Raw genomic sequence first — 24,145 nt, forward strand, 5'->3', positions numbered from 1 at the left:
TATCCCCACAGAGAATTTCTACAGATTTGTGCATATAAGATGGCCATGCCAAAGGAAAAACAGGCAAAAAATCTGATCTGCTATTTACTTAAAGGAATATCAAATCTCAAAAACAACATATGGAAAGGGATTGAATCTCATTTAGTAATCAAGAAGATAGAAATTAAAACCACTATGAGATATCATTATACACCCACCAGATTGAAAACAAATATATACTAATAAAGGGTCTGATAACAGCAAGGGTTGGCAGGGTCTGGGAGCAACAAGAGCTCTGGGGGAGGGGTGGCCACTGGCGTAACTGCTGGAAACCACTTCACATTATCAAGTCAAAGGGAAGAAATGCACCTTGTATGACCCAGCAATTCTAAGTATACCCCCTGCAGAGATGTGTACATGTGTGGGCCAGGACACACGCACTGGTCCTAAGAGCCAAAAAGCAAAAATAACCCAAATGAGCATCAACAGACGTACAGAAAATCATATTGTGGGACAATGACACAGAGTAATGCTCCAAAGCAAAGGAAATGAATACAGGTGCATATGTCAGGATGGATGAATCCTAACACCACACAGTGGAACAGGAAAAGGCACAAAATAGTGCATAAGGAAGTTCAAAAGTGGGCAAAACTGAATTATACTGTTTAGGGATGTACAAAGAAAACTACATAAGAGCCACGTCACAACTATGCCTCCATGAGGGAGCCCTCTGGGGGAGGTTGGGGACTGGAAACGGACACAGGCGGGGAATGAGGCACATTTCCTGACCTGGGTGGTGGTTACACAGCTGCTATCTTCGTAATTATTCTTATACTACACAAGTCATGTCTATGTGCTCTCTGTACTTAGGTTGTATTTCAAACAAAAATGCGTAAAAAACAAGCTATTATACCTCACTTATGCATAATAAGAGAAATGCAAATTACAACTATATCGAAACACCACATCCATATATCAGGGATACGAGAATCCAAATGTTTGATAATACACTGTATAAACCAGGCTGTGAGAAAAATGCAATTTTTTATTTCCTTCTTCTTATTATTATTATCACATTATATAATAAGCTGGTTCAACATTCATGGAAGACAATTATGGTACCTCTGTACAATGAAATTTTATACAACTATAAAAAAGGAATGTAGAATCTCTTTATGGACAGATATGAAAAAAAAATTTACCTGGAATGTCACCTTTTGTGTTAAAAAAGGGAGGGGGGCAGGAGAATAAAGTATATATATTTATAAATGTTTTTATGCAAAACTCCAAAAGGATACACAAGAACCTAATAAATAATTTTCTGAGGGGTGTGGGGAACAGGTAAAGAAGATTTTTCATAGTTTACTCCTTTATGGTCTTCGCTATTTGAATTTTTCAAAATGTATTAACTTTTCCAACATTAATCTAAAAACAGTATATATATTTAATATATACTACATATGCTATATATATATAAATGTATGTATATTTAGCTTAAAATATAAACTGAGTATATATTTTAAAACATACAAAGATAAAATATATACTGTATGATCCATTTTTTTGTTACTAGCTAATGTATATGAATAGGGAAACAGAAAGCTGGAAGAATTTACTTCAAAAACCTAAGAGGTATTTACTACGGGCAGTGAAATGGTAGATTACTTCATTTTCTTATTGGTTACCTGTAGTTCTTGAATATTTTACAGTCGACATTCATTATTTTTGCAATACAAGTTTTTGTTTTAAAGAATATACTTACAGAGTTAAGTTTTACACTGGTATGAACTGTATCTCAATGTACGTTTTTCTCATTTCTGAGAAGTTCATTCAGGTCAATGCTCTTTGCTCAACACATGGAATCATTCATTCCACAGAGCTGAAGCCCTCCAGCAGTTTCCCATTCTTCTTCAAGGAGACAGACGGAAAAATTTACTTCCCCCATCATTCCTCTCACCCCAAACCAATGCTCAAGAAGATGCTGTTTCAGCCAATGGAAATCTCATGACAAAATGAGCTGCAGGTGTCAAAACTGTGAGGTCCCACCTAGGTCAGTGGAAGACTCCCATCCAGCCACAGCCCCACACACCACGAGGAGAGACATGAGCAGGGCCCACCCATCCTGGGGATAGAGTCGCTCACCTCAGGGATGCAGTCCTCGTGGGTCACCACGCGGACAATGTCATCCAGCGGGAGCAGGGAGTTGCACTTGATCTCCGTGTAGACGTTCTTGCCCTCTGTGCACACGGCCAAGAGCTCAACCAGGTGGATGTGGTACATGAGAGGGCTGTTCTCATCCATCCGGTCCCGTTCCGACCTCATCATCTGGATCAGAGTCTGGAAAGAGGCTCTGTCGTTGTAGAATACGAGGACATCCTCTCCTGCATTAACCAGCTATAATCAAAAGAATAAGACTTGCTTATAGCACAAGTTGGCAGGGATGGGGGAATCACTAAAAAAAAAAAAATCTATTCACAAAGAAAGAGATGTCCTGTTAGCATTTACCTTCCAAAACCAGTAGCACCTGTACTACTGAACTCACCTAGATTTCATTCATTTATATTACTAAACAACTACAAATCTTCAGCAGCAGCATTTTCATTCACAGATATAAAAATACCACAACAGTCCTAAAAAACTATCAGGGGAAGAGAAAGTCTACATACCAGCATTCATGTATCTGGTAAAAATGTAGATTTCAACCTTGCACTTGTATTTCCAAACTAATAATTAGGCTATGATTTTTGTTTTTAAAAATGTTTCCATCTCCTTTTCATGCCTTATAAGTACTTTTCTTACAACTCTTTCATACGCTGCCTTATTTCTTCACAATCACAAATTATCCAATCTTAATTAAGATACGCCTTCCTTTCAACACTCAAAGAGTCAAGGCATTCCTATTCGTAACTTGTCTCCCGGGGACTGGGACTTCTCATAACTCTACTTAAGAATTAATCAATTTCACCACTGCATGAAATACAAAAGATCCAAAAAGGGCCGGCACAGAAGTCAAAATAAATATGGTCAATATTACTTACTTAATAATAACTAACCTTTATAAACTCTGATTATGTGCCAGATACCATGATTACTTACAACAGCGACTACAGTAGCACAGCAGACTTCCAATAAACGGTAGCTATTATTGTCATCATTATCTGATTTAACCTGCCTATCAGCTCCTCAAGTGAATGTCGCCATGCCTTCATTTACAGAAACCCACACTGAGGGTTTGAGAAGTCAAATAACACATCCCGAATCACATGGCCAGGGACAGCCAACATTCGCATCCCAGGTCGAGCCAACACTTTTAATGACACTGCACCACTTTTCACTGAAATCATATATGTAGATAAGATTATAAACCCAAGTGTTAAGTGGATTTACTTGAGATTCCTTTTTTTTTTTTAAAAAAAAAGGTGGAAGGATGGATGAAACCAAGCATATGCAGACGCCGAAGTTGCAGGAGTGACAGAGGACCTTCCTGGCCAGACAGCATACATGGGACACTGACGTCCCACAGAGAACCAAGGGGTACTTTGCCCCAATTCCACTGACCAGCTTCTCCTTGAGAATCATCAAGCAACAATTTTTCCAGCTAATTAATTTGGTGAATAATTTTTTTTTTTTAAGTCATAGAATCTACAAGAAGGGATGCTCTGGCTCAAAGGGTTCTACCCACATTTAACCTCCACCCACTGTATTTTGGTTCAGTATTCCTGGGGGTGTTTTTCCCTCTCAGAAGAATCCAAGCCAACGATCCTTAAAATAAACAGAATTATTGCTACAAAAACTAGATCAGACTCTTGCCTGTATCTATAGCTTAAGCTCACAAACACATGATTACACACACTTACACATACACACACACACACACACACAATTACTTTCTGTCCCTTCCTATGGCTCCTGGACAGGGTGCCAGTTCATACTGATAAAATTAAATAATTTTTAAGCTCCTATGGAACACCAGAGGAAGATATATAGAAATCCATAGTTGTCACCTCAGCCATGACCATGTCTTGGCACTTTTTGATGAATTTCCCTTCAGCCTTGACAATCGTCTGCAAGAACTTGATGTACTGGACGTTTCGACCGTGAGTCTCAATGCAGTGAACAAAGTGCTGGACGACTCTCTCGTTGATCTCACTACACAGCTGGAAATTGTTCATGAAGATGTGCTGCATCGTGACCGCCTCCAGGATCTGGCACAAGAGTGAGGGCGGGGGCACAGGCACATGGTTAAAGGAAGGCCAGAGCAGAGGACCAAGTGAGAAAAAGAAGAGTCCACGACAAACACAGAGAGGGGGGCATTTAACCCCGTGAAAGCATCCTTCTCCATTCTCGCTTCTGTACCGCCTTCCTTTTTACTCAACTTTTTCAATAAACACATAGGGCACTAAACTAATCATTAGTTTTCTGCTGAATGAATTCCAGAGGGACCATCAGCACCCAGATCAAGAAATAAAACAGGCTGCCTTTATGGCCCACCCCCCAGTTTTACTACTATTTTGACTTGCACAACCATAGATTTGTTTTGCCTGTTCTCGAACCTCACGCAACCTCTTCTACCTAGCTTCTTCAACATTACTTTTGCATGTTGTCATCCATGTTGTTGCATGTATTACTAGTTTGCTCCTTGTCACCGCTATGTACATTCCATTGCATAGCTATACCACAATGCATTGATCTGTTCTATTGTTGATGGGCATCTGGGGGAGTATCTAATTTTAAGAGTAGGTAGTTACACAATTCTTATGACAAATACAGTGAACAGTGTGAACAGTGACGCTCTGAACGTTCTTCTAAACGTCTTCTGATAAACACAATGTATGCATCTCTGTTGGCTTTATACCCAAGAGCCAAACTGTTGGGTTGCAGAATTTAAATATGTTTGGCTTCGGAAGATACTTCCAAACAGCTTTGAAAGATGTTACCAATTTACATTCTACATTACAGCTACTCTGTATCCTAGTCAACACTTAGTAATGTCAGTCTTTTCATTTTAGTCACATTTTGTTGTATGCATCTTGCTTGATTTGCATTTCTCTGATGACTAACCATGTTGCGAGCCTTGTCATATTTATTGGCCATTTGGATAACCTCTACTGTGGAGTGTCCCATTGTTAAATTTTTTGTCCATTTAAAAAAGTGGGCTCTGTATTTCCTTACGGACTCTCCTGAGTTTGATACCTATTCTGGGTATGAACTCGTTGCTGGACTCGTACACTGTGTCTTGGCTCTTTGGCTTGTCTTTGCTAACTTAATGGTGTCATTTGATGAACAGAAGTTCTTAATTTTAAAGAAGTCCAATTTATTGATATTTTCCTTGATGACTAGTGCTCTTTGCATACTGTGTGAAAAAACTTCCCTTTCCACAAGGTCATGAAGTTATTTTCATGTTCTCTTCTAGAAGCTTAATTTTCTACTTTTTACCCAGACTTACTGAGTTATTGGGTTTTATGACTAGTATGAGGTAGGGGGCTTTAACCTTTTCATTTTTTGCGTTTTCTTTTTCTTAACATGACAAAGAGGGAATATTACCCAACAACGCAGTAGTCCTTTTCCTGGAAAGCTCCAGCAGTACGGATAAGTGAGTGTTTCTGTGTGTTTCTGTGTTTGTATGTGAAGGTGTGTTCATGTACAAAGATGTCCTTTGCAGTACTGTTCACAAAACAAAATCTGACACTGCCTAATTGTCCATTAATACAGGAACTGGTCTAAAAAAAGTTACAGCCATTCTACAGAATGCCATTTAGCCATGAAAATGAATGAGAAAAGTTTATATATTTTTCACTTGCAAAGACAGCCAAGATGTGTTAAGTGAAAAAAGCAAAATGCAAAACAATTGGGTGCAGTGTATCACCATCTTCTTTTAAAAAAAGCATATTACACATTTAATATATTTTTAAAAACATATTTAACTAAAATGTAACATAATTATGTTTTACATGGATATATGATGTTTTGTATAAACACAGAAAACTTGATGCATGACCTCAGGAGGTTGTGCCTGCACTGTGAGAATCAGCACTTTGCTATGGTTGGAGTTTGATGCAGTGAGGACTGTTATTAAGAAAAAATATCAGTTTATCTTACCTTTGCATCCACCACATCTTCCTCCCTCCTTCTACCTTTTCTCCCAAAAAGATGGGGAGTATTTACATCCTCCTGAGTGTTGATCAAAATGTTCCCCGTTGGAATGCATGTTGCCTCATAACAATTCCCAGCGGCCACAACAGCAAAAGAACAAGGTGTTCTTCTCGCTTCCTGCTTCGCCACCCTCCTCCCCACACAGATTTCCAGACAGGCTTCCAGTCTTACCCCTGGGTTGAGAAACAGGTTTATATGTTTGTGGAGCAAAGCCTGATTCTGCTGGTTGCCAGCACAGAAATTCTGCAGAAACTCGTGAGCCAGCCTCATTATCTCCTGCATCTTGGTGTCTTCGGCCTGTGTGGAGGGAGAGAGACAAAAAACAGGTTGAAAACAGGGCTATGCCTTTGACTAGAGAAGGTTGACAGGAGAAAGTACTGATCTCTAGGCCAGGAGGCCAGGTTCGATGACACCCCCATCCCCTCTGACTAATGTGGGGCTCTGGGGGTGTTTGCTGGGGGCGGGCTGTGTGAAAACATTGGGGGACTGCACTGCTGACCCTGCAAAGAAGCCAACAAGCTGTGTATACTTCATGGAGAAAAGTGAATTCTCTCCCACTAGCTTTGGGCAGAAATGAAATGATTTTATTGGGGAAAAGGGCAATAGAGAGTGAAAGCTAAGAGGAAGTGTCTGGAATTCCACTGTCTAGCAATGGCTGACATCTCTGAACCCCCTACTTCTGAAAATACAGACGGACAGCAGATGGGAGCCGACTTCCTCACTGGCCTTAAACCCACACCTCCCCAGCTCTCAGGCATAAATTTTTAAGTTGCCTTAACCTGTGGACACACTAACTTTTGGCAGTAGCTAACATGGCACAGTGGAGATCTCTTTAGATTCTAAGTTAGGGCACAGGTATCTGTCTTAACTCCTTTCCCTGTCACTTCAGGCACATTAGTTAACCTAAGACTTAGTTTTCCTACCTATAAAATCAGGATAATATGTGTCGCAGGCATTTCACATGGTTGATTACGATATTCTCATTTCATATATCAAAAACACACACTCAATAAGCAACAAGGATATACTGTACAGCACAGGGAAGTAGAGCCATTATCTTATAATAACTTTTAATGGAGCAAAATCTATAAAGATACTAAATCCCTTTGCTGTACCCCTGAAACTAATATTGTAAATCAACTATGCTTCAATTAAAAAAAAAATACACTCAGGGCTTCCCTGGTGGCACAGTGGCTGACAGTCCGCCTGCCGATGCAGGGGACACGGGTTCGTGCCCTGGTCCGGGAGGATCCCACATGCCGCGGAGCAGCTGGGCCCGTGAGCCATGGCCGCTGAGCCTGCGCATCCGGAGCCTGTGCTCCGCAACGGGAGAGGCTGCAACAGTGAGAGGCCCGCGTACCGCAAAAAAAAAAAAAAAAAAAAAAATACACTCAGTATTTGTAAAGAGTTGGATGCCTATGACAGGACAATTATATAAAACCTCTTGCCACTCTGCCCAGTTCTAAACAAGCCACCGTTTCCAATAGTAAAAAGGCCCCAAATGGAAATCATCCCTCAGATTCATAGAGCCCGCGTCATCTTTCTAAGTCATCGCACATACTTCGCCGCACTTCAAGGGCCAGAAAGTGTAGCAGTTGGGAATGCAGGCCCTGAAACCAGGCTGCCTGGCTCTTATGCCAGGTCTACAACTTCCAAGCTGTGTGACCTTGGGCAGGTGACTTAACCTTTCAGTTTCCTCATCTGTAAAATGGAGCTAATGACACACACACACTTCCTACTGTGGTTACGACGATTAAATGAGAAAATTCATGTCAAGGGCTTAGACAGCAATGACTCAGTAAACGTTAGCTATTGGTACTGGTCTAGAAGGAGTGTCAGCAAATATTTTTCTTACAGGTCCAGATACATACTTTAAGGGTTTATGGGTCAAAAAGCAAAACAGAAGACATTACGCACGAACTTATATAACCCTTGAAAATTTAACTATTCAAAAACGTAGCAACCATTCTTATCTCATATGCTGTATAAAAACAGGTGGTGGGCTGGAAGTGATCCATGTCTGCAGTTTGCCCACCCTGGTCTAGACAACAACCCTGTGAGAAAACAGAAGACATCTGCCGAGAACGCTGACGGAAGGAATCCGAACTGTCAGAGTGACAATCGAACAAAGCAGGAGATTTAAAAGGACACTGTTAGCCAGTCTCAGAACAACAGAACGGGTATTACATTTGTCTCCCATTTACAGAGAGAGGGGCAAAGCTTCTAGCTCTAAGAAACAAGAGGGTTTTGGACAGACAGACACCACAGCAGCCTTGAACCACTCTGCATTCTTCCGCTTCTTCAGCTTAGAGAGGAATCTCCTGGTGCACAAGCTAACTAAAAAGCTTCTGGCCTTCAAAGCAGACCTTTACAGGGCAAGCAAGCTCATAAAGACGTAACAAGAGGTTAGCTGTTGGTAGGAATCCGTCCACTGTTCTCACACACTGGGATGCCTGTACCCAACCAAAAACCAGACAAATTACACGCACACACACGTACACAATCTTCTGCCTTTGAGCCACCAATTCCAACCAAATCTGGTTCCTATAGATCGATTCAACACTGCTCTGTAAATGAATGTCTCTCATTAGGGAAACGTTATTATGGGGCAAAGCCAAGGCCAGCAAACTCCCTCCTCACGTTCTTCACACAGAGGGAAGGAAACCCACTTGCTCTTTCTAGTCCAAACGTCAGCCACATTCGGATGACATCCACACCCGTCTACATTAATTCCAATGTAGTTAAGTACCTGACCTACTGGAGGCATTAAACTTGTGCTTTACTGGTGGCTGGTGAAAGGCCTGACTCATCTGATTCACACAGGCACCGTGACTGAGCAGGAGGCCTTGGGAGGGAACTTCCTAAAGTGCAGGGCAGCAGGTAAAGGTGTGTTACCTACAAAGGTGAGGTACAGGTAAGGTGGAAGGCACACAGGTCCAAGGTCCGGGCTCCACAGGTGAGCGGGGCTGACTCTGCAAGGTGCAGCTGGGCCTTCCAGGCAAGTTACTAAACCTCTCTGGCCTCGGTTTTTCTCATTTAAAATGGGGCTTCTAATAGTACCACCTATCTCATCGGGGTGTCCTGAGGGTTAAATGAGCAAATGACGTAAAGGCCTCAGCACAGTGCCTGGCACCCTGCAAGCACTAGGCAGTGAAACTTCTTCAGGCAACGCTTCACTAGCGAGTCTCTGGGAGCCACTGGCAAACTCAAGAGACCAGCGTCTATGCCTTTGGACTCTAAACTTCCCCAAGCCTCGGTCTCCTCATCTATCACGTGGCAACACCAAGATCGCCATACTGGGTTTTAGAAGCTTGAACGAATGCTTCTGAAAGTGCCGTCAGGCCACACGGATGCAAATGTTATCCTCCTTCCCTGAACCCCATCACTAGTGATGCCAAACGCTAACATGAAAAATGGGAGACGCAGTGTAACGGCTAGCAACAGACCAGAAGACTTAGAGCCAAGCAGTATCTGATAGATGCAACTCAACCAGCTGTCAGCATATGAGTGAGGACCTGGAGTAGGCGAGTCCCATGTCCCCACATGCATTTAGTAACTTGTAGTGCTTACATGCCTGAGTAACACTGCAGACGAAACCGTACAGCACAAGCCCATGTGCAGAGACAGCTCTGTCATCAGACCTTTGTATTCAGACCAAGCTGTCCCCATCCAGCATGGTACGGGAGTAAGGAGAGAATACACAGACTGCTCCTTCTTTATAGAATCTTCCAAGTGGAGGGAGGTTATGGGTGGTTTTGCTTCCTTGTTAGGATGCTCTGTTTGTTTCATATAAATTACCTAAGACGGCTTTATAGTGACAATCGTCACATCAGCTTCATTTCTTCACCAACCGCTCCCAAGTGCAAAGGGTTTGGGGAAACCCAGGAACCCGCTCCCCGTGGAGCGGCAGCCGTGGATGTGGATGCCCACCTTCTCATAGGGGATCTGTAGCAGCTCCAGCACCACGGCGTGGGCGCCCATGTTCCGGAGCAGGCGTTGCTGCTGCTTCCTGCTCTTCCTCACCGAGGCGCCCTCTTGGACACAGAGTTTGCTGAGTCGAATCAAAATCTGGTACAAAGAAAGAATCGAAGTTTCTCCTCTGACCCCCATCTCAGTTCCGAGGACCTAACCTACAGCCTAGTGACTACAGTTCATGATACCTCACTGTATACTTGGAATTTGCTAAGGGAGTAGATCTTAAGCCTTCTTACCTCTCCCCACCAGCTCCCCCAAAAAACCTAACTACGTGAGTGATGGATGTTTAATTAACTTGACTGGGGTAAGCATTTCACAGTGCATATGTATATCAAATCATCACTTTGTCAAGTATATTATAATTTTGTTAATTACACCTCAAAGTTGGAAAAAAATTTTTTAAGAAAAGGGAAATCAATCTCAGAAAACTAGGAAGTGTAGTTGGAAAAAAGATTGCAGGGGGTGGTGTGGACAGGAAGGCAAAAGGATCACAATATATTAAGAACATAAGACGAGGGAAACTCCTCTAACTTGTAGTATCTCTATTGATTGTATTAAACCAAATCCACATAGGGCTAAGAACAAGTCTTCCAGAATAACCAATGGATTACGGCTCCATCAGCAAGTGGGATGGTTTCAGATCTCCTAAAATGATATGACTCAGCATCATTGCCAAGGACTTGGGAAGAATTTGCTCTAGGGTAAAAAACACCAAGCGCCAACCTCCCAACTTTGAACTAGCCTATGCAAAGATTCCTAAGGAGCTATGGTTCTCATCGGTGGGTACTACATGCCAGCCGCTGAGGTAAATCCTTGACAATTTCACCACTTAACTCTTCCTTCAACTGTAAACCTTCACAAGTATAGGTGCTGGAGGCACCTATAAAAGGTGAGGAGACTGAAGACACACAAATAATAAGTGGCAGAGCTGGATTTGAACCAAGACCTGACACTGAAACCCATACACTTAACCTCAGAGGTTTACTTTCTCCCTGTTACACTTGCCATGAAGGGAAAAGCTCAAGAGGGGGCACTTACCTCTTTGACCACCCTGTAGTTATAGCTGCTGGTGCTCTCATGCTTCTGTGACTTGTTATTCCCCTCCTAGGAACCAAGATGAACATGAGTGGGGTTTGTACAACTCTTAGGTTCCTGTCTGTTTGTTAGGATTAGCATCACAATTTAGGAAAGAACGGGAGTTTTGCAGCATTTTCCAGCTGTCATGCTGGGTTTGTGCCTGTCATTCACTTGCTCACAACTCAGCTCCCCTCTGATGGGAGAGGATGCACATTATTGCACTGATGGGGGAGAAGATGACGGTCCAGGCACGGCTGGAGAACAGGTTCTTTCCCAAGTACATCTGCAAGGGACACCTGGTGCTAGTTCACTCAAAGTCTGTTCTACATGGGCCAAGGTGGCACGAGAGATGACGCTGAACTTGTATTTGTAGCTCACTTCCTGGAATAATGGCTGTCACCCTGTTAACAAGCAGACCTCTTGAGAATCAAGCCCATCCTATAATCTGCATTTTTATCTAAAACCAGAGGAGGACGTTTACTTGTTCTGAGGACCCCATCCATCTCCTCCTGCAGCGTTAACTTGTGTGTCACCCACCTCTGTTTTCTTATGTTCATTTTCACCAGATGCACCGTCCATGGCCTCATCAGGGCCCTGCCCTTTGTACACCCAAAGCTCTGACTTCTCCACGATGGATCTCAGTTGGTCCAAGTCTTGTTTGATCTGTTTGTAGTTGTCGACATCTTGGCTGGTAACAAGCAGTTGAACCTGAACGAATGCAATTCATTAGTGACTCACAACAGCCTCTCAGACAGACAATGCCAACAACACACACACACACACACACACACACACACACACACACACAGCAACCCGACCTACCTGTTTGAAGGCCTGCAGGACCTCCTGCCTCTGACTGAAGTGCCGAAAGAGGAGCTGCAGGGCCCCTGACACCAGGGGTGGGTAGTCGTGCATCGTCAAATGCAGCAGGACCCGGAGGAAGGTTCTGCCGCCGTGGTCGTCCAGGTCCAGTGGCGTGTTCTCCTCACTGAGGGGAAAGGCCAGATGAGCCAAGACGCCCTCTCCCGTGCCCTTGGGACCAGACACACCTCACCTACTGAGATTCCTAACTCTGTAGCCCCCCTCAGCCGACCTGGCTTTTCATTGCCTCATTTAACAACATACAACCTTATTTGCTCTTCAACTATATTCTGAGGTGAGGGGGCAGTTAAGCTGTCCCAACTGGGGACTTCCCTGGTGGTGCAGTGGTCAAGAATCCACCTGCCAATGCAGGGGACATGGGTTCGAACCTTGGACTGGGAAGATCCCACATGCCTCAGAGCAACTAAGCCCGTGCACCACAACTACTGAGCCTGTGCTCTAGAGCCCGCGAGCCACAACTACTGAGCCCACATGCCACAACTACTGAAGCCAGCGCGCCTAGAGCCCGTGGTCCGCAACAAGAGAAGCCACCGCGATGAGAAGCCTGCGCACTGCAATGAAGAGTAGCCCCTGCTCGCCGCAACTAGAGAAAGCCTGAGGGCGGCAATGAACATCCAGTGCAGCCAAAAATAAATAAATTTAAAATAAATTTTAAAAAATAAAAAGATGTCACAACTGTCTAATTTTTAATCAAGGTCCCCACCTTCCCACAGTGACAGGCCTGGCTTTGCAACCAGATTCCCAACTGGCGTTCTGCTGGGCTTCACCTGTGGTTTGAGAGCTGCACACAAATGTGTTTCTCCAGAGTTGCTAGTTTATTTTCTATTTAAGATGCCCTGATTCAGCACCTAGCAAACCCTCTGTGGTGACGGATGAGCTTTTTTTATGTCTAGTCTGTAGCCAACTGCTGTCTTGGTCTGTACCATGTCCACTGATGGTGCACTTGGATGCGGTCACAGGGTCCAACTGCCATCAAAGTGCCCAAAGGCTCACTTATCTAAACTGGTAGCAAGCGCTTTGGTCCCACAGACCCCACTTTGCGGAGTGTTGCCGTGAATCACCCCAACTCAGTGTTCCTCCAGCTGGGATTAATCAGTATATTATCAGGGGTTCTCTCAATATCTACGGTAACTTGACTGTGTGTTACTTATACAAGTAAAAATGCAATAAACACGTGCTGGAGCAAATGGCAGGCCACCTCGAACCTGAGCGCTGCCACTCAATTTTTGTGTCGGTGCCCAATTTGTATTTCCAGTCAAATGAAGGCCGAATGCTGGGACCTTTGTGGCTGCAGACAAGCAAGAAAGCCACAGATGGGACTCAGTGAGTAAATCCTCTGTTCGTGCTATGTGCTCCAAAAAGGTGTGAAGAAGCTTTCGTTGCTGTTCAATATCAGGAAAGTGGTGGGAGAGCTGAGACACCACCCAGCAGATCGAAATGACATCATGTTAAACTCAAAACCCCTGAGTTTCAGAGCAGCAACCTCTTCCATAGAGTAAATGCTGCTGCTAAGTCAAATTTCACAGGTTTTACATTAAGCGCTGCGGTAGACTGTTAACATCGGTGGCCCCTCTCTGGTCTAAACACTCTTGTATACGTCCCTCCCACACTGATGCTGGGCTCGGCCGGGCAATTTGCTCTGACCAATAGGACATTAGCAACATGATGCAAGCAGAGGCTTGCTTAGTGCTTGCACACTGTTGGTCTCTACACTTAGAGCCAGTCACCAAGCTATGCAGAAGCCCAAGATACTCGTGTGCAGAGAGAGACAAGTCCCAGCCTTACTGACACCTCCACCAAAGAGCCAGAAATGCGAGAAGAGCAACATGGATGTGCCAGCCCCAGTCACAGCTACCACAGCTGCATGACAGACCCAACAGGGACCAACAGAAGAAGCATCCAGCTGAGCCCCTGTCAACCCACAGAACTGTGAGAGGCAATAAAATGACTGTTGTTTTAATCCATTAAGTTTTTTTTTTTTTTTTTTTTTCCACTACGCAGGCCTCTCACTGCTGTGGCCTCTCCTGTTGTGGAGCACAGGCTCTGGACGCGCAGGCTCAGTGGCCATGGCTCACGGGCCCAGCTGCTCCGCAGCATGTGGGATCTTCCCGGACCGGGGCTCGAACCTGGTTCCCCTGCATTGGAAGGCGGACTCTCAACCACTGTGCCACCAGGGAAGCCCTAATCCATTAAGTTTTGAGAGTAGGTTATTACATGGCAATAGGTAACTCAACCAAGTCTGCATATTCTAAGAGTTATGCATAGAGGGTGTTTATACCAAGTTTGCCGGTGTTTGAGGCTTATAGGTATTTGAGTCTTGTAACAATGTTTTGAGTCAACACTGAGCAATCTCATCCTTTAGAAAAGGGTTCATACATTAATCTCATGTTAGGGACAATGAAAGAACAGTATAAGTGTCTGTGTCCTTTTCATCGCTGCTTGGCTTCTAAAGGGCTCGGGGGTGACTGCAGCCCATTAGCAGCAATGATCTTGCTACACTCACTCTGTTTTGAGCCCCCCGTTTCTTTCAACTCTATTTCCTCACCATTTAAAAAAGTTTTGTCATGTGTGTACTTTGGGACACCTCCGTCAATTCTTTCTGTTGTAAGCAGGAAACACACACACACATGAACCCAACTAAGATCACTCTGACCTGAGTACTTAGAGTTATGAAGAGAGCAGTCAAACAACCTAAACCCAAAGACTAAACGTTTCCTAGTACAGTAAAGGAGAAGCCTCCCCCATCTTAGAACCACCTACAAAACAGAAAGTGAAAATATACTTTCCTTCCTCCAAAGATGCCCTCGGCCTGCTCTTCAATGTGTTCAAAATCAAGAGCACCTGTAAAGTCAGAGAAGAGAACTTCAGGTGCAGGAAGGGGTGAAAACGCGCTGCTCGTGAACTTCCCCCCAAACAGGCTCACCCCTGCCCCTCAGGCCTCGATAGGTGGGGTTATTTCTACACCACCCTTCTCCTTATCCATCACCACTATTTCCCGGGCAGGGAAAAACATCCACCATGAGGAAAAGTTGGTAGTGGACAGTAAATTTTCTTAAGAGAGTTTTGTTTTGGGTTTTTTGTTTTTTTTGTTTTTTTGTATTTCACCGTAACACTAGAACCCTCAGCTGTCTTATGACTAAGACACTCCAAGATGGAAGGAAATAAGATCTATCCCAGAAGGGATCTGGGCCCTTTCAATTATTCCCCTGCCCCAAAAGGGTAACTCCCAGGGTCTCATTCTAAAATGCAGTCATCTTCAAAAACGTTCACATATTACCCTTGTTCTAGAACATACTCTTTGCACTTCCAGTTTTCATTAGACCCAGGTCCCATTTTATGGCTGAAACCCCATTCTGGCATCACTAACCTGGTACATTACTTGGTCCCTCTTGGCTGCTGCTTCCGGAGGATGTTTCCGAAGTCTGGGAATTGCTTTCATCAAACTCCCGCTTAAATATACACAGGAGGCAGGAGATCCTATAATCCAACCTCACATTCAAAATAAACTAAAGATTCAAGTGGAAATGGAAACAGATTGGTTACATTAGCAGACCACCTGGAACTTCTGCCAAGCCACCGCACTCTGGCTGGGCCTGGCGTCTGCTGCATCAATTACCTTAAACACTACGTGAGCCAGATATTGGGCTTAGATTTCAACAGTCACTTTAACAAAAGACTTCTAGGAGTATAGCAAGTTCGCCCACAGGACCTTAGCTTCTAGTGTAAACTCCAGCATCCCGGCAATTAATTTAATGCTCAGAACAGCACATCACTCACTCTCCACTCCATCCTCTATAAAACATTGCTTTAGTTCAGCAAGTATTGAATGCCAACTCTGGGCCTTAAGAAGGGTGAAGCTGGCTGCTTTTAAAAGAACTGACAGAGAAAAATGTGTTTTCAGTACTGAAAATTAGTTTGGGTCTTATTTTCTATTACTGATTGTTTTCTCTGATGTAGATACAAACACTTGGGCTCCCTCTTCTTTCACTCCCTGTATCCCCTCCCAGTTCACTCCAACAGAAAGTCACTTTTTCCATGTTTGTGGCTGGAGCCAAAAAGAAAGATCAACCACCTGGCATGGTTTAAGGGCCTTACTGACATTCTCCCTTCCATTCTCTCCTTATCTCTGCCTGGCCCTCCTGGCGACCTTACCCAATGCCAGGGCTGTCACCTCTCCTGGACTGAAACAGATCCTTGGCTTATCTTCCAAGCTCTTGGTCCACGTTTCCTACCGACTGCTGGACATCCCCTTTGGGGGTTTCCCAGAGTCTCAAACTCAGTATTGTACCAAACTAACAGTGTCCATTCTGCCTGGGTTCTCCCACCCCCAGTCAACCTCGGGACCATCAACTCTTCCTTCCTTGATACACACACCTCATCAGTGACTAAGCCCTGCTGGTTCGGCCTCTGCCACTCCTCACGGATCTCTCTCCCGCCGTTGTTTACCCCCACTCACAGCCTCTATCTCCCTCCTCGGCCATTACAGAAGCAAGTTTACCAGATCCACAACTCAAAGGTGCTTCTTCTTAGGTTAGCCCCCTGCTTGAAAACGTTCAAAGGCTCCCCACCGAGTAAAGTCCTAATACTTCAGGCACCCAGAGCTCCCTAGAGCATGGCGCAGTCCGCCTTTCCAACCTCATTTCTGATAACTTCCCTTCGGCACACTCCACGTCCCTGCCCAAGGAGAACAGCTTACGGACCCATGCGCCATGATGTCCTGGTTCAACCTGCTCCATCCACCTGAGAACGGCCCCTTGTTTCTATACATATCCCGTCCAGGCCTACAGGCTCCGAGAAAATCTTACCTCCTCTGGTCCTTACTAAATGGGATCACATGACCTAGCCATATCTCAGGAGAACACTTTTCTCATGGCTTTATTTCCATGTACACACAGCTTCATCACACCTCATCTTCCTATTAGACTATAAACCCCCTGTAGACATAGCCTGTGTCCAAAGCATCTGTGCATTCCTCATAGAGCCCAGCAAAGTGCCTTGCATATGGTAAGGGATCAGTAAGTATTTGCTGAAAGAATGAATCCATCAACCAAATGTGCTCAGATTAGGACAGTGAGTAGACCTCAAGATGTAACCGAGTTTCACACCGCATCAGTTCTGATAAACATGCACGATATTCACATACTTGGGACCTGTAAGCCATGGCCTAAGAAATCCTTGAAATCCTTCTCTACTTTTGGTCAGACATAAATTCAAGGAGTTTTCTCCTTTATTTAAATCACTCTTTATTGCCTTCAGTAATTATTTTGAGGAATCCCACTGATGTTTTCAAACCATTAGCTAACTGTGATTTCAGAATCGAAAAAAAATCCTCAAATCTGTAAACATTTATAGTTCTCTACTCCATGTTCCGGGGTTGAGATTAGACAGTGCGGGATGAGAGAGAAAGGTGATAACAGTATTTTATTCATGAAGGAACAGCTGATTTTGTTAATGAATAAAAAATTACCAAGGAGCAGAAAGAGGAAAACGCACACTGTTGGCAGGCTGGGAGGTTCTCATATGGAAGATCACGGCCTCTCCAGTAAACTGGCTCCCACCCTCTCTTGCCTATGCCAGGACTTTGCTCCTACAATTGATCCTCTCTCCCCTTCAACAGTAAGTCTTCCCTCTCTACGTGATCACTCCCATTCAGCAGACAATCTTGCTGACATCTCCCAACTTAAATATTACCAATAATCACCCTGCAGCCACCTTCCCACTTTTCTCTGTTCATCTTTACAGCAAATCCACTCAAGAGGTTGTAGGTATTGACTCCCCACTTCATCTTCTCCCATTCTCTCTTGAACCTGACCTGTTCCCAGACTCGTCAAGTATGCTCCCACCTCAGGTCTTTGCATTTATTGTTCCCTCTTGGAGTCCTGGAGACTGTTTTCCTAGATACCCACATACTAGCTCCCTCATTGCATTCAGGTCTCTGATCACGTGACCTTAATGGGGAGACCTTCTCTGACAACTCCATCAAAAACAGTACCCGTGGCCTTTAACCCCAATGGCCTCCAAACCAGCTTGACTCTTATATTTTAACATCCTTAGTATATACATTTTTATATGTCTATGCCTCCTATCAAAATGTAAGCAGGAATGATTCTGTTCATTGCTGCATCTTCAGTGCTTAAAAGTACTCAGCATGCTCTGACAAGGACAGGTTTCTGGTAACTGACTATACAGCTGAACTGAATGAATAAGCATTTTCAGAACTCTAATGGAAAACTGATGAATTCATAAAAGTGCTAACAAAAGATCAAGATGAAAAAAAAACTAATTACATGGGACTGAGTGAACTGATGAGGATGATTATAATTTTTGTGATATTCTGTTTGAGTAAAAAAAAAAAATCCCACAAGGACTCAGAGGCAAAAAATATACAAATCAATTTTCACTGCAAAGTAGCTGTTACACTGGAGGATTACTGGACTGAATGTCAATATTATGACATAGTCTGAGTGTGTTTCGTGTTTGGTAATTGCAATCATTGTTGCTTTTGTTGTGGTCATCCATTTACAATGCTTGGTGTCAGTTTATTTATCTCTTGTAAAAATAAAATACAGTGTGTGTGTGTGTGTGTGTGTGTGTGTGTGTGAAAAAAAGATTAAATGAGATAATGCATATAAAAAAGGGCATTAGAAACAAATATGCTTTATTCTCATTGTTAACTGAAATGGTAGATGATGTTTAAACTGTATAATTATAATTAATTTGTAATGTGGTACTCAAAATTTAAACAAATATATCCCTCTCACAGTAACACTGTTAGAGGTTAAAAAAAAAAAGTACTCAGCATGGAATCAGTCTCTATAAATGGCTGTTGAATGAATGAATGAATGAATGAATGAATAAGGGAGGGAGGAAGGGAAGGATTGAGGGAGGAGTTACAAACCTAATGGAACCCTGACTGAGTTATGAACAAAAAACAGGGAATTCAGCTATGTATAGAAGGGTAAGTGAGTTAATTCTAAGTGGGTGAAGACAGAGACCAATGACTAGGGAAATGTAAGGTAACTGCAGAAAGTGTGGCATGGCTGGAGGAACAGGGCATGCTGGGAAGGGACAGGAGATGACAGCACAGGGAGCAGAGGGCCAATTCAGAAACAGCACTTGAGGCCGAGCTAAGACTCTACCTCCACTCTCTTCCCAGAAAGCCTAGGGCTCCATCAAAGCAGGGACGCTGGATGCAGATGGTCCCCTGGGAAGCACACTCCCGCCCACCCTGCCCCCACCCCGGCCCACGGTTACCTGGAGTATTTCAATGATCTTCAACTTGGTGTCCATCACCATGATGTCCTCCTTCTCCGGCTCTGCTTGCTTCACGTTGCCCTCAGGGGCGGTGGCCGTGGGAGTCATGGGCAGGAAGCCTCCTCCCCGGAGCACCACCTGGGTCATCAGCTCCCCAACCCCATGGATGGACCGCATCACGTTACTACCTAGGAAGGGCCAGGACAAACCTTGGTCATGACATCCCTGGTGTGCGCTCTGGGCACCTGGCCAGGGGCAGAGGCTCTTTGGGACAAATCACTAAACATGTCTCTGTTCCAATACATTCTAAGACCCTGGGAACCTGAAACAGTTAACAACCATCAGAAATGCAGGGCTTCAAGGAGTAGAGGAGAGAGTATGGAGCATTTATGTATGTTAATTCACCTGCCAAATTTTATTGGTCACCTACTACATGCTTGTTGCTGTGCACAGAACCAGGGATGCAGGAGCTAACAAGACACACATCTGGTGCTGCTACCAACAGCCACCTGATCTTGAATACATTATGCTACCCCTGAGGGTCGGTTTCTTCCACTATAAAATGAGAATAACGGAGCCCAACGGACAGAGATTAAGTGGCAAAATGTATGCAAAACGACTGAGCACAGGCCCTAACAGACAGTAGGACGTAAGTAAACGTACTTTTTCTATTCTAGCTGTAGAGACCAGTTAAACAATAATCCACACATGACTACCTAGTATGTGTCTACTACGACCCTAAAACAGAGGGGGAAAAAAACATATGAAGGCAGATTTTCCTATCTACAAATTGGAAATAGGATACCCAGACACAGTCTGGATTTCACTTACTCATATACTAATATAAACATTTGAGGACCTCATGACACATCAAAAACAATGACATGTATCTTTAAGACATAAGCACTAGGCAAGTGTTAGGCAACTTTCAAATGGTGCAGTGAAATGTACAGACTCATATATATAACTATAAAAAATACAATAAAGTGTTAATCATCATTGACTCTAAGTCGTGGGTCTACAGGTGTCCACTGTACTATTCTTTCCACCTTTATTTATATCTGAAAATGTTCATAATGAAAAGTTGAGAAGAAAAGGACAAAGAAAGGACGCGCCACCACACAGTAAGTATGAGAAGAGCAGGAAGAGGGGCCGGGCAAGTATGTCATGACGTATGGGCGCCGTGAGATCTCCCTCCTCAGCTTCTCCATGTTATTCTCACCTTTATTCTCCTCTCCCTTCGCCATTTTGCTGATGGGGAAGATTGTGGTCACGTGCACACAGTCCAATATGGCCAGGAGGATTTTGGTTAATCGTAGAAGGTCAGAGAAGTTGTAGAAACCAAAGTATATAAGATTCCTAGCTAAGTTTACAACCTATTGTATTTAAAAAAGAGAGAGAGGAGGAAGACGGTATTAGGTAAACAGTATCCTTCACTTCCATTTTAGGTTGACTATTTTATAAATGACTGATTCTGACCTTCTTTACAGTAAGAGAAGGCATTCATTTTACTTGCAGTTCCTGACCAAATTTCATTTTGTTTCATAAGGAGAAAAGATAAGAAACAAAACCCTGCAAAGCTACTGATCTGTTCTGATGACTGGTTAATAAAACACTGACCTCATCATTGGCTCTGTGCAGCTTCCCAGAGATAATACAGGGCAAGCCAAGGTATACAAATCAAGGACACAGATAACAGAGCAGTCCTTGGAAATCTAATTCCTCAAAGGGCAAAGTGATCTCAAAGAGAAATACTCAACTCAAAGGTAATAAGGATTTATGTCCCTCAAATGATTAACCTATGACAGATCCCAAGACAGACTGTTTCTTTCCTGTCACTTTTAACATAATGTACAGATTACACATAATGTTCTATCCTTTTACATGATTCAGTTCACCATATGTATTTCTTCCAGAAGCATAACTACCTTAAGCCAAGTGACTGGTATTAGTTCTATTTTACTCTGCAACAAAACTGAGCTGAATTCCTTTTTATTACAAAACCAGAGTATCATGATAAAAAAAAATCACCACCTATTTTCTATTTACCCCATAGAAAAATGATCAATACAAAGCAGACAAAACACACAGATCACTTCACCATGAGTTACCTCAAATGTAAGTTTATTTTTCTCCTTATCAGAGAAAGGGAACCTCTGACACACCACATCTCTTAAATACTCCTCCACAAATTCCATGGTCTGAGCAAACCTCTCCTTAATTTCATCTTTGGAAGCACCACTACTATCATAGCTAAAAGGAAAGGAGAAAGAAAAGGAAATCAAATTTCAAGTTCTGACCAGTGAGGCCTTCCCTGTTTGCTCAGCCCCCAGAGCTAACACCATCCACCCCAACACTTCCCAGCCTCCAGCCCTACTTTACTTTTCCCCCCTCAGCACCCACCACACCAAGGTATATATTTTAGTCCTTTATCTTGGTTACTGTCTGTCTTTCCCCACTAGTGTACACACAGTTTTCTTGTTTGTTCCCAGATAGATTCCTTGAGCCTGGCATGCGGGAGACACTTAAACATTTGTTGAATAAAAGAGATATAAAAGGACAATCATGCCATCTTTTACATTCTTGAGGAAACAAATGACATTTGCCACCCTTAATTATATCGTAAGCATAAAGAAAAAATGACTTATCTTTCCTCTCTGATTTAACTAGACTTATTAACCTGACCATAAGTGGTTTGTCTTCCGCTACACAGAACACTGTAACTAAGAAGTTTTAAAGCAACATGAATGAGGTCTTAACAGGGTGAAGGAGCCAGGCTCACTCATCAATGGCGATCTCGGAGGGAATCTCGGACCAGAGGCGGGCGTATTTCACGGGAGTGACTTGCTCCTGTGGGTCTCGGTCCACATGCATGTGGAGCATGAGACGGCAGAAAGATGCCCGCAGGTCATAGGGCAGGTTCTCATCAGACATGCAGCGGAGAATGAGATCCACGTCCAGCTGGCCTGAGATTTCGTTGATGGCGAGGTACTGGCGGTCCAGGCACATCCTCGCAAAGAGGTTCAGCTGGTACCTGGAGAAAAGGAAAGTTACACAGGGCTCACGCTCATGGAAACACACAGCAGGAGAGTCACGGGGGGCCACAAATCTCATGGGAGTGACAGGCGGCCACGGGAACTTACACATCAACACTCTTCACGTGCTTGTGTATGCAAACTCTGGCTTCTGTACCAAGCGGAAAAAGGAACAGTTCAAGCCACGCCAACAGTCACATGTGCCTACCCTGCTGTGTGGGAGTAATTACATGGCTAGTTGATGCCATTTTGCCCTTGTTTATTTTACAAAATGCTGGTGGTGGGGAGAAGCATTAGGCTGAAAACGGTTGCCTGTTTCTTTAGTTCTGCTTTTATGCAGCATATGAAAGACCGCATAGGAAATGGTAAAGGTTTCAGACCCTTACTGAGTCTGCTTAGAAATTTTATGATACTTTCAGGGTCTTATCCCACAGAGCCCTCCTCTTTGACTTTTACACACACGTGAAAAACATGGTAGAAGAAATAGGGAGTTCCTCAAAATGTTACAGTTTCTTCCTCACCTAATTACATATGATCTCTGTTGACTTCCAAATCTGACCACTGAAACACTCTTTCTCATTCACTGTCAGCAGAAGACATAGCAAACATTAAAAGAGTAACCAGGGGCTTCCCTGGTGGCACAGTGGTTGAGAGTCCACCTGCCGATGCAGGGGATGCGGGTTCATGCCCTGGTCCAGGAGGATCCCACATGCCGCGGAGCGGCTGGGCCCGTGAGCCATGGCCGCTGAGCCTGCGCGTCCGGAGCCTGTGCTCCGCAGTGGGAGAGGCCACAACAGTGAGAGGCCCGTGGACCGCAAAAAAAAAAAAAAAGAGTAACCATACCCATAATGTGAAATAAGAAAGCCATAAGGTTCCACAGTGGCAAATTCTAGCTTCTAACTTTAAAACCCTATTTATTACCAATAATCATGAGTTGGAAATATTCTCAACCGCACTAGATATCAGTGAAACGAGGATTAACCTATGTTCTATTTCATGCTCGTAAGATTAACAAAAATTAAAAAAGCATCACAGTACTCAGAGATAGCAAAGACAAAGGGAAATAAAAGTTCTCTTTTGGTGGGAGTGTACACCAAAATAGCCAATTTAGGATTGGTTGGTCAGTTTAAAATATGCATACCCCCCAATCTCATAATTCCCTGGTGTGGAATGGAAACTCCTACACATATGCACAAATTTGAACAAGGATATTTCCCGACATGAAAAACTAAACTGTGGCATACACTGAATATCAAAGAGCAATGAAAATGTGGCACAGTAATAAAATGGAATAGCATTCAGCAGTCCAAATGAAAGAAATGGACCTACCACCATTAGCATGAATCCATTTCAGAAACAATATGAAAAAATAAGGCAGATTTCAGAATGGAACTCAGACTCTGGAACCATTTATATAAAATTTTAAGAATCAACAAAATACTATGTATTATTTATGAATGTACAGAAATGTAAAATATAAACACACAAAGAGTGTGGAAGGTCACACACCATCTGCCTGAATGGAGAGAAAGAATATAGGAGGTAACAAAGGGCATTGTAATTGCAAAGTTTTATTTATTTCTATTAAAAAATGCTGTAAGCACTTCCTCATCTTTCCTTCCCTCTTCTTTTATTTTAAAAGTATTTATTGAGTCAGCAGATCTCAGAGCTGGGACCGAGGTGACGCTGGGAGGGAGGAGGTGACTGGCAGCGATGGAGACTGAGCAACATGGCGGGGACAGTGCCAGCCAGGTTCTCGCTGTCAGAGGAAGGAGTTATGAATACAGAAG

At 43.6% G+C, this 24,145-nt stretch overlaps 1 protein-coding gene across 5 annotated transcripts in view; it reads right to left on the reverse strand.

Moving 5' to 3' along the window:
- ITPR1 (inositol 1,4,5-trisphosphate receptor type 1) overlaps positions 1-24,145 on the reverse strand; it is a gene marked incomplete at both ends in the record, with an annotated part of 307,403 nt that overhangs the window by 145,261 nt on the left and 137,997 nt on the right. For 3 of the 5 annotated variants that reach the window (XM_079713011.1, XM_079713010.1, XM_079713009.1), the window contains 13 exons: positions 2,122-2,373; positions 3,984-4,184; positions 6,304-6,429; positions 10,063-10,200; positions 11,146-11,211; positions 11,722-11,892; positions 12,007-12,168; positions 14,849-14,907; positions 15,434-15,572; positions 19,321-19,508; positions 20,543-20,696; positions 21,432-21,573; positions 22,103-22,354. In XM_079713011.1, the coding sequence (XP_079569137.1) occupies positions 2,122-2,373; positions 3,984-4,184; positions 6,304-6,429; positions 10,063-10,200; positions 11,146-11,211; positions 11,722-11,892; positions 12,007-12,168; positions 14,849-14,907; positions 15,434-15,572; positions 19,321-19,508; positions 20,543-20,696; positions 21,432-21,573; positions 22,103-22,354 (2,050 nt within the window). Of the gene's footprint in view, positions 1-2,121; positions 2,374-3,983; positions 4,185-6,303; positions 6,430-10,062; positions 10,201-11,145; positions 11,212-11,721; positions 11,893-12,006; positions 12,169-14,848; positions 14,908-15,433; positions 15,573-19,320; positions 19,509-20,502; positions 20,697-21,431; positions 21,574-22,102; positions 22,355-24,145 lie in introns of all 5 variants that reach the window. The other 2 variants (XM_079713008.1, XM_079713007.1) reach the window with 1 other exon arrangement.

The sequence above is a fragment of the Hyperoodon ampullatus genome, assembly GCF_949752795.1.
Source record: "Hyperoodon ampullatus genome assembly, chromosome: 10".
NCBI lineage: Eukaryota > Metazoa > Chordata > Mammalia > Artiodactyla > Ziphiidae > Hyperoodon > Hyperoodon ampullatus.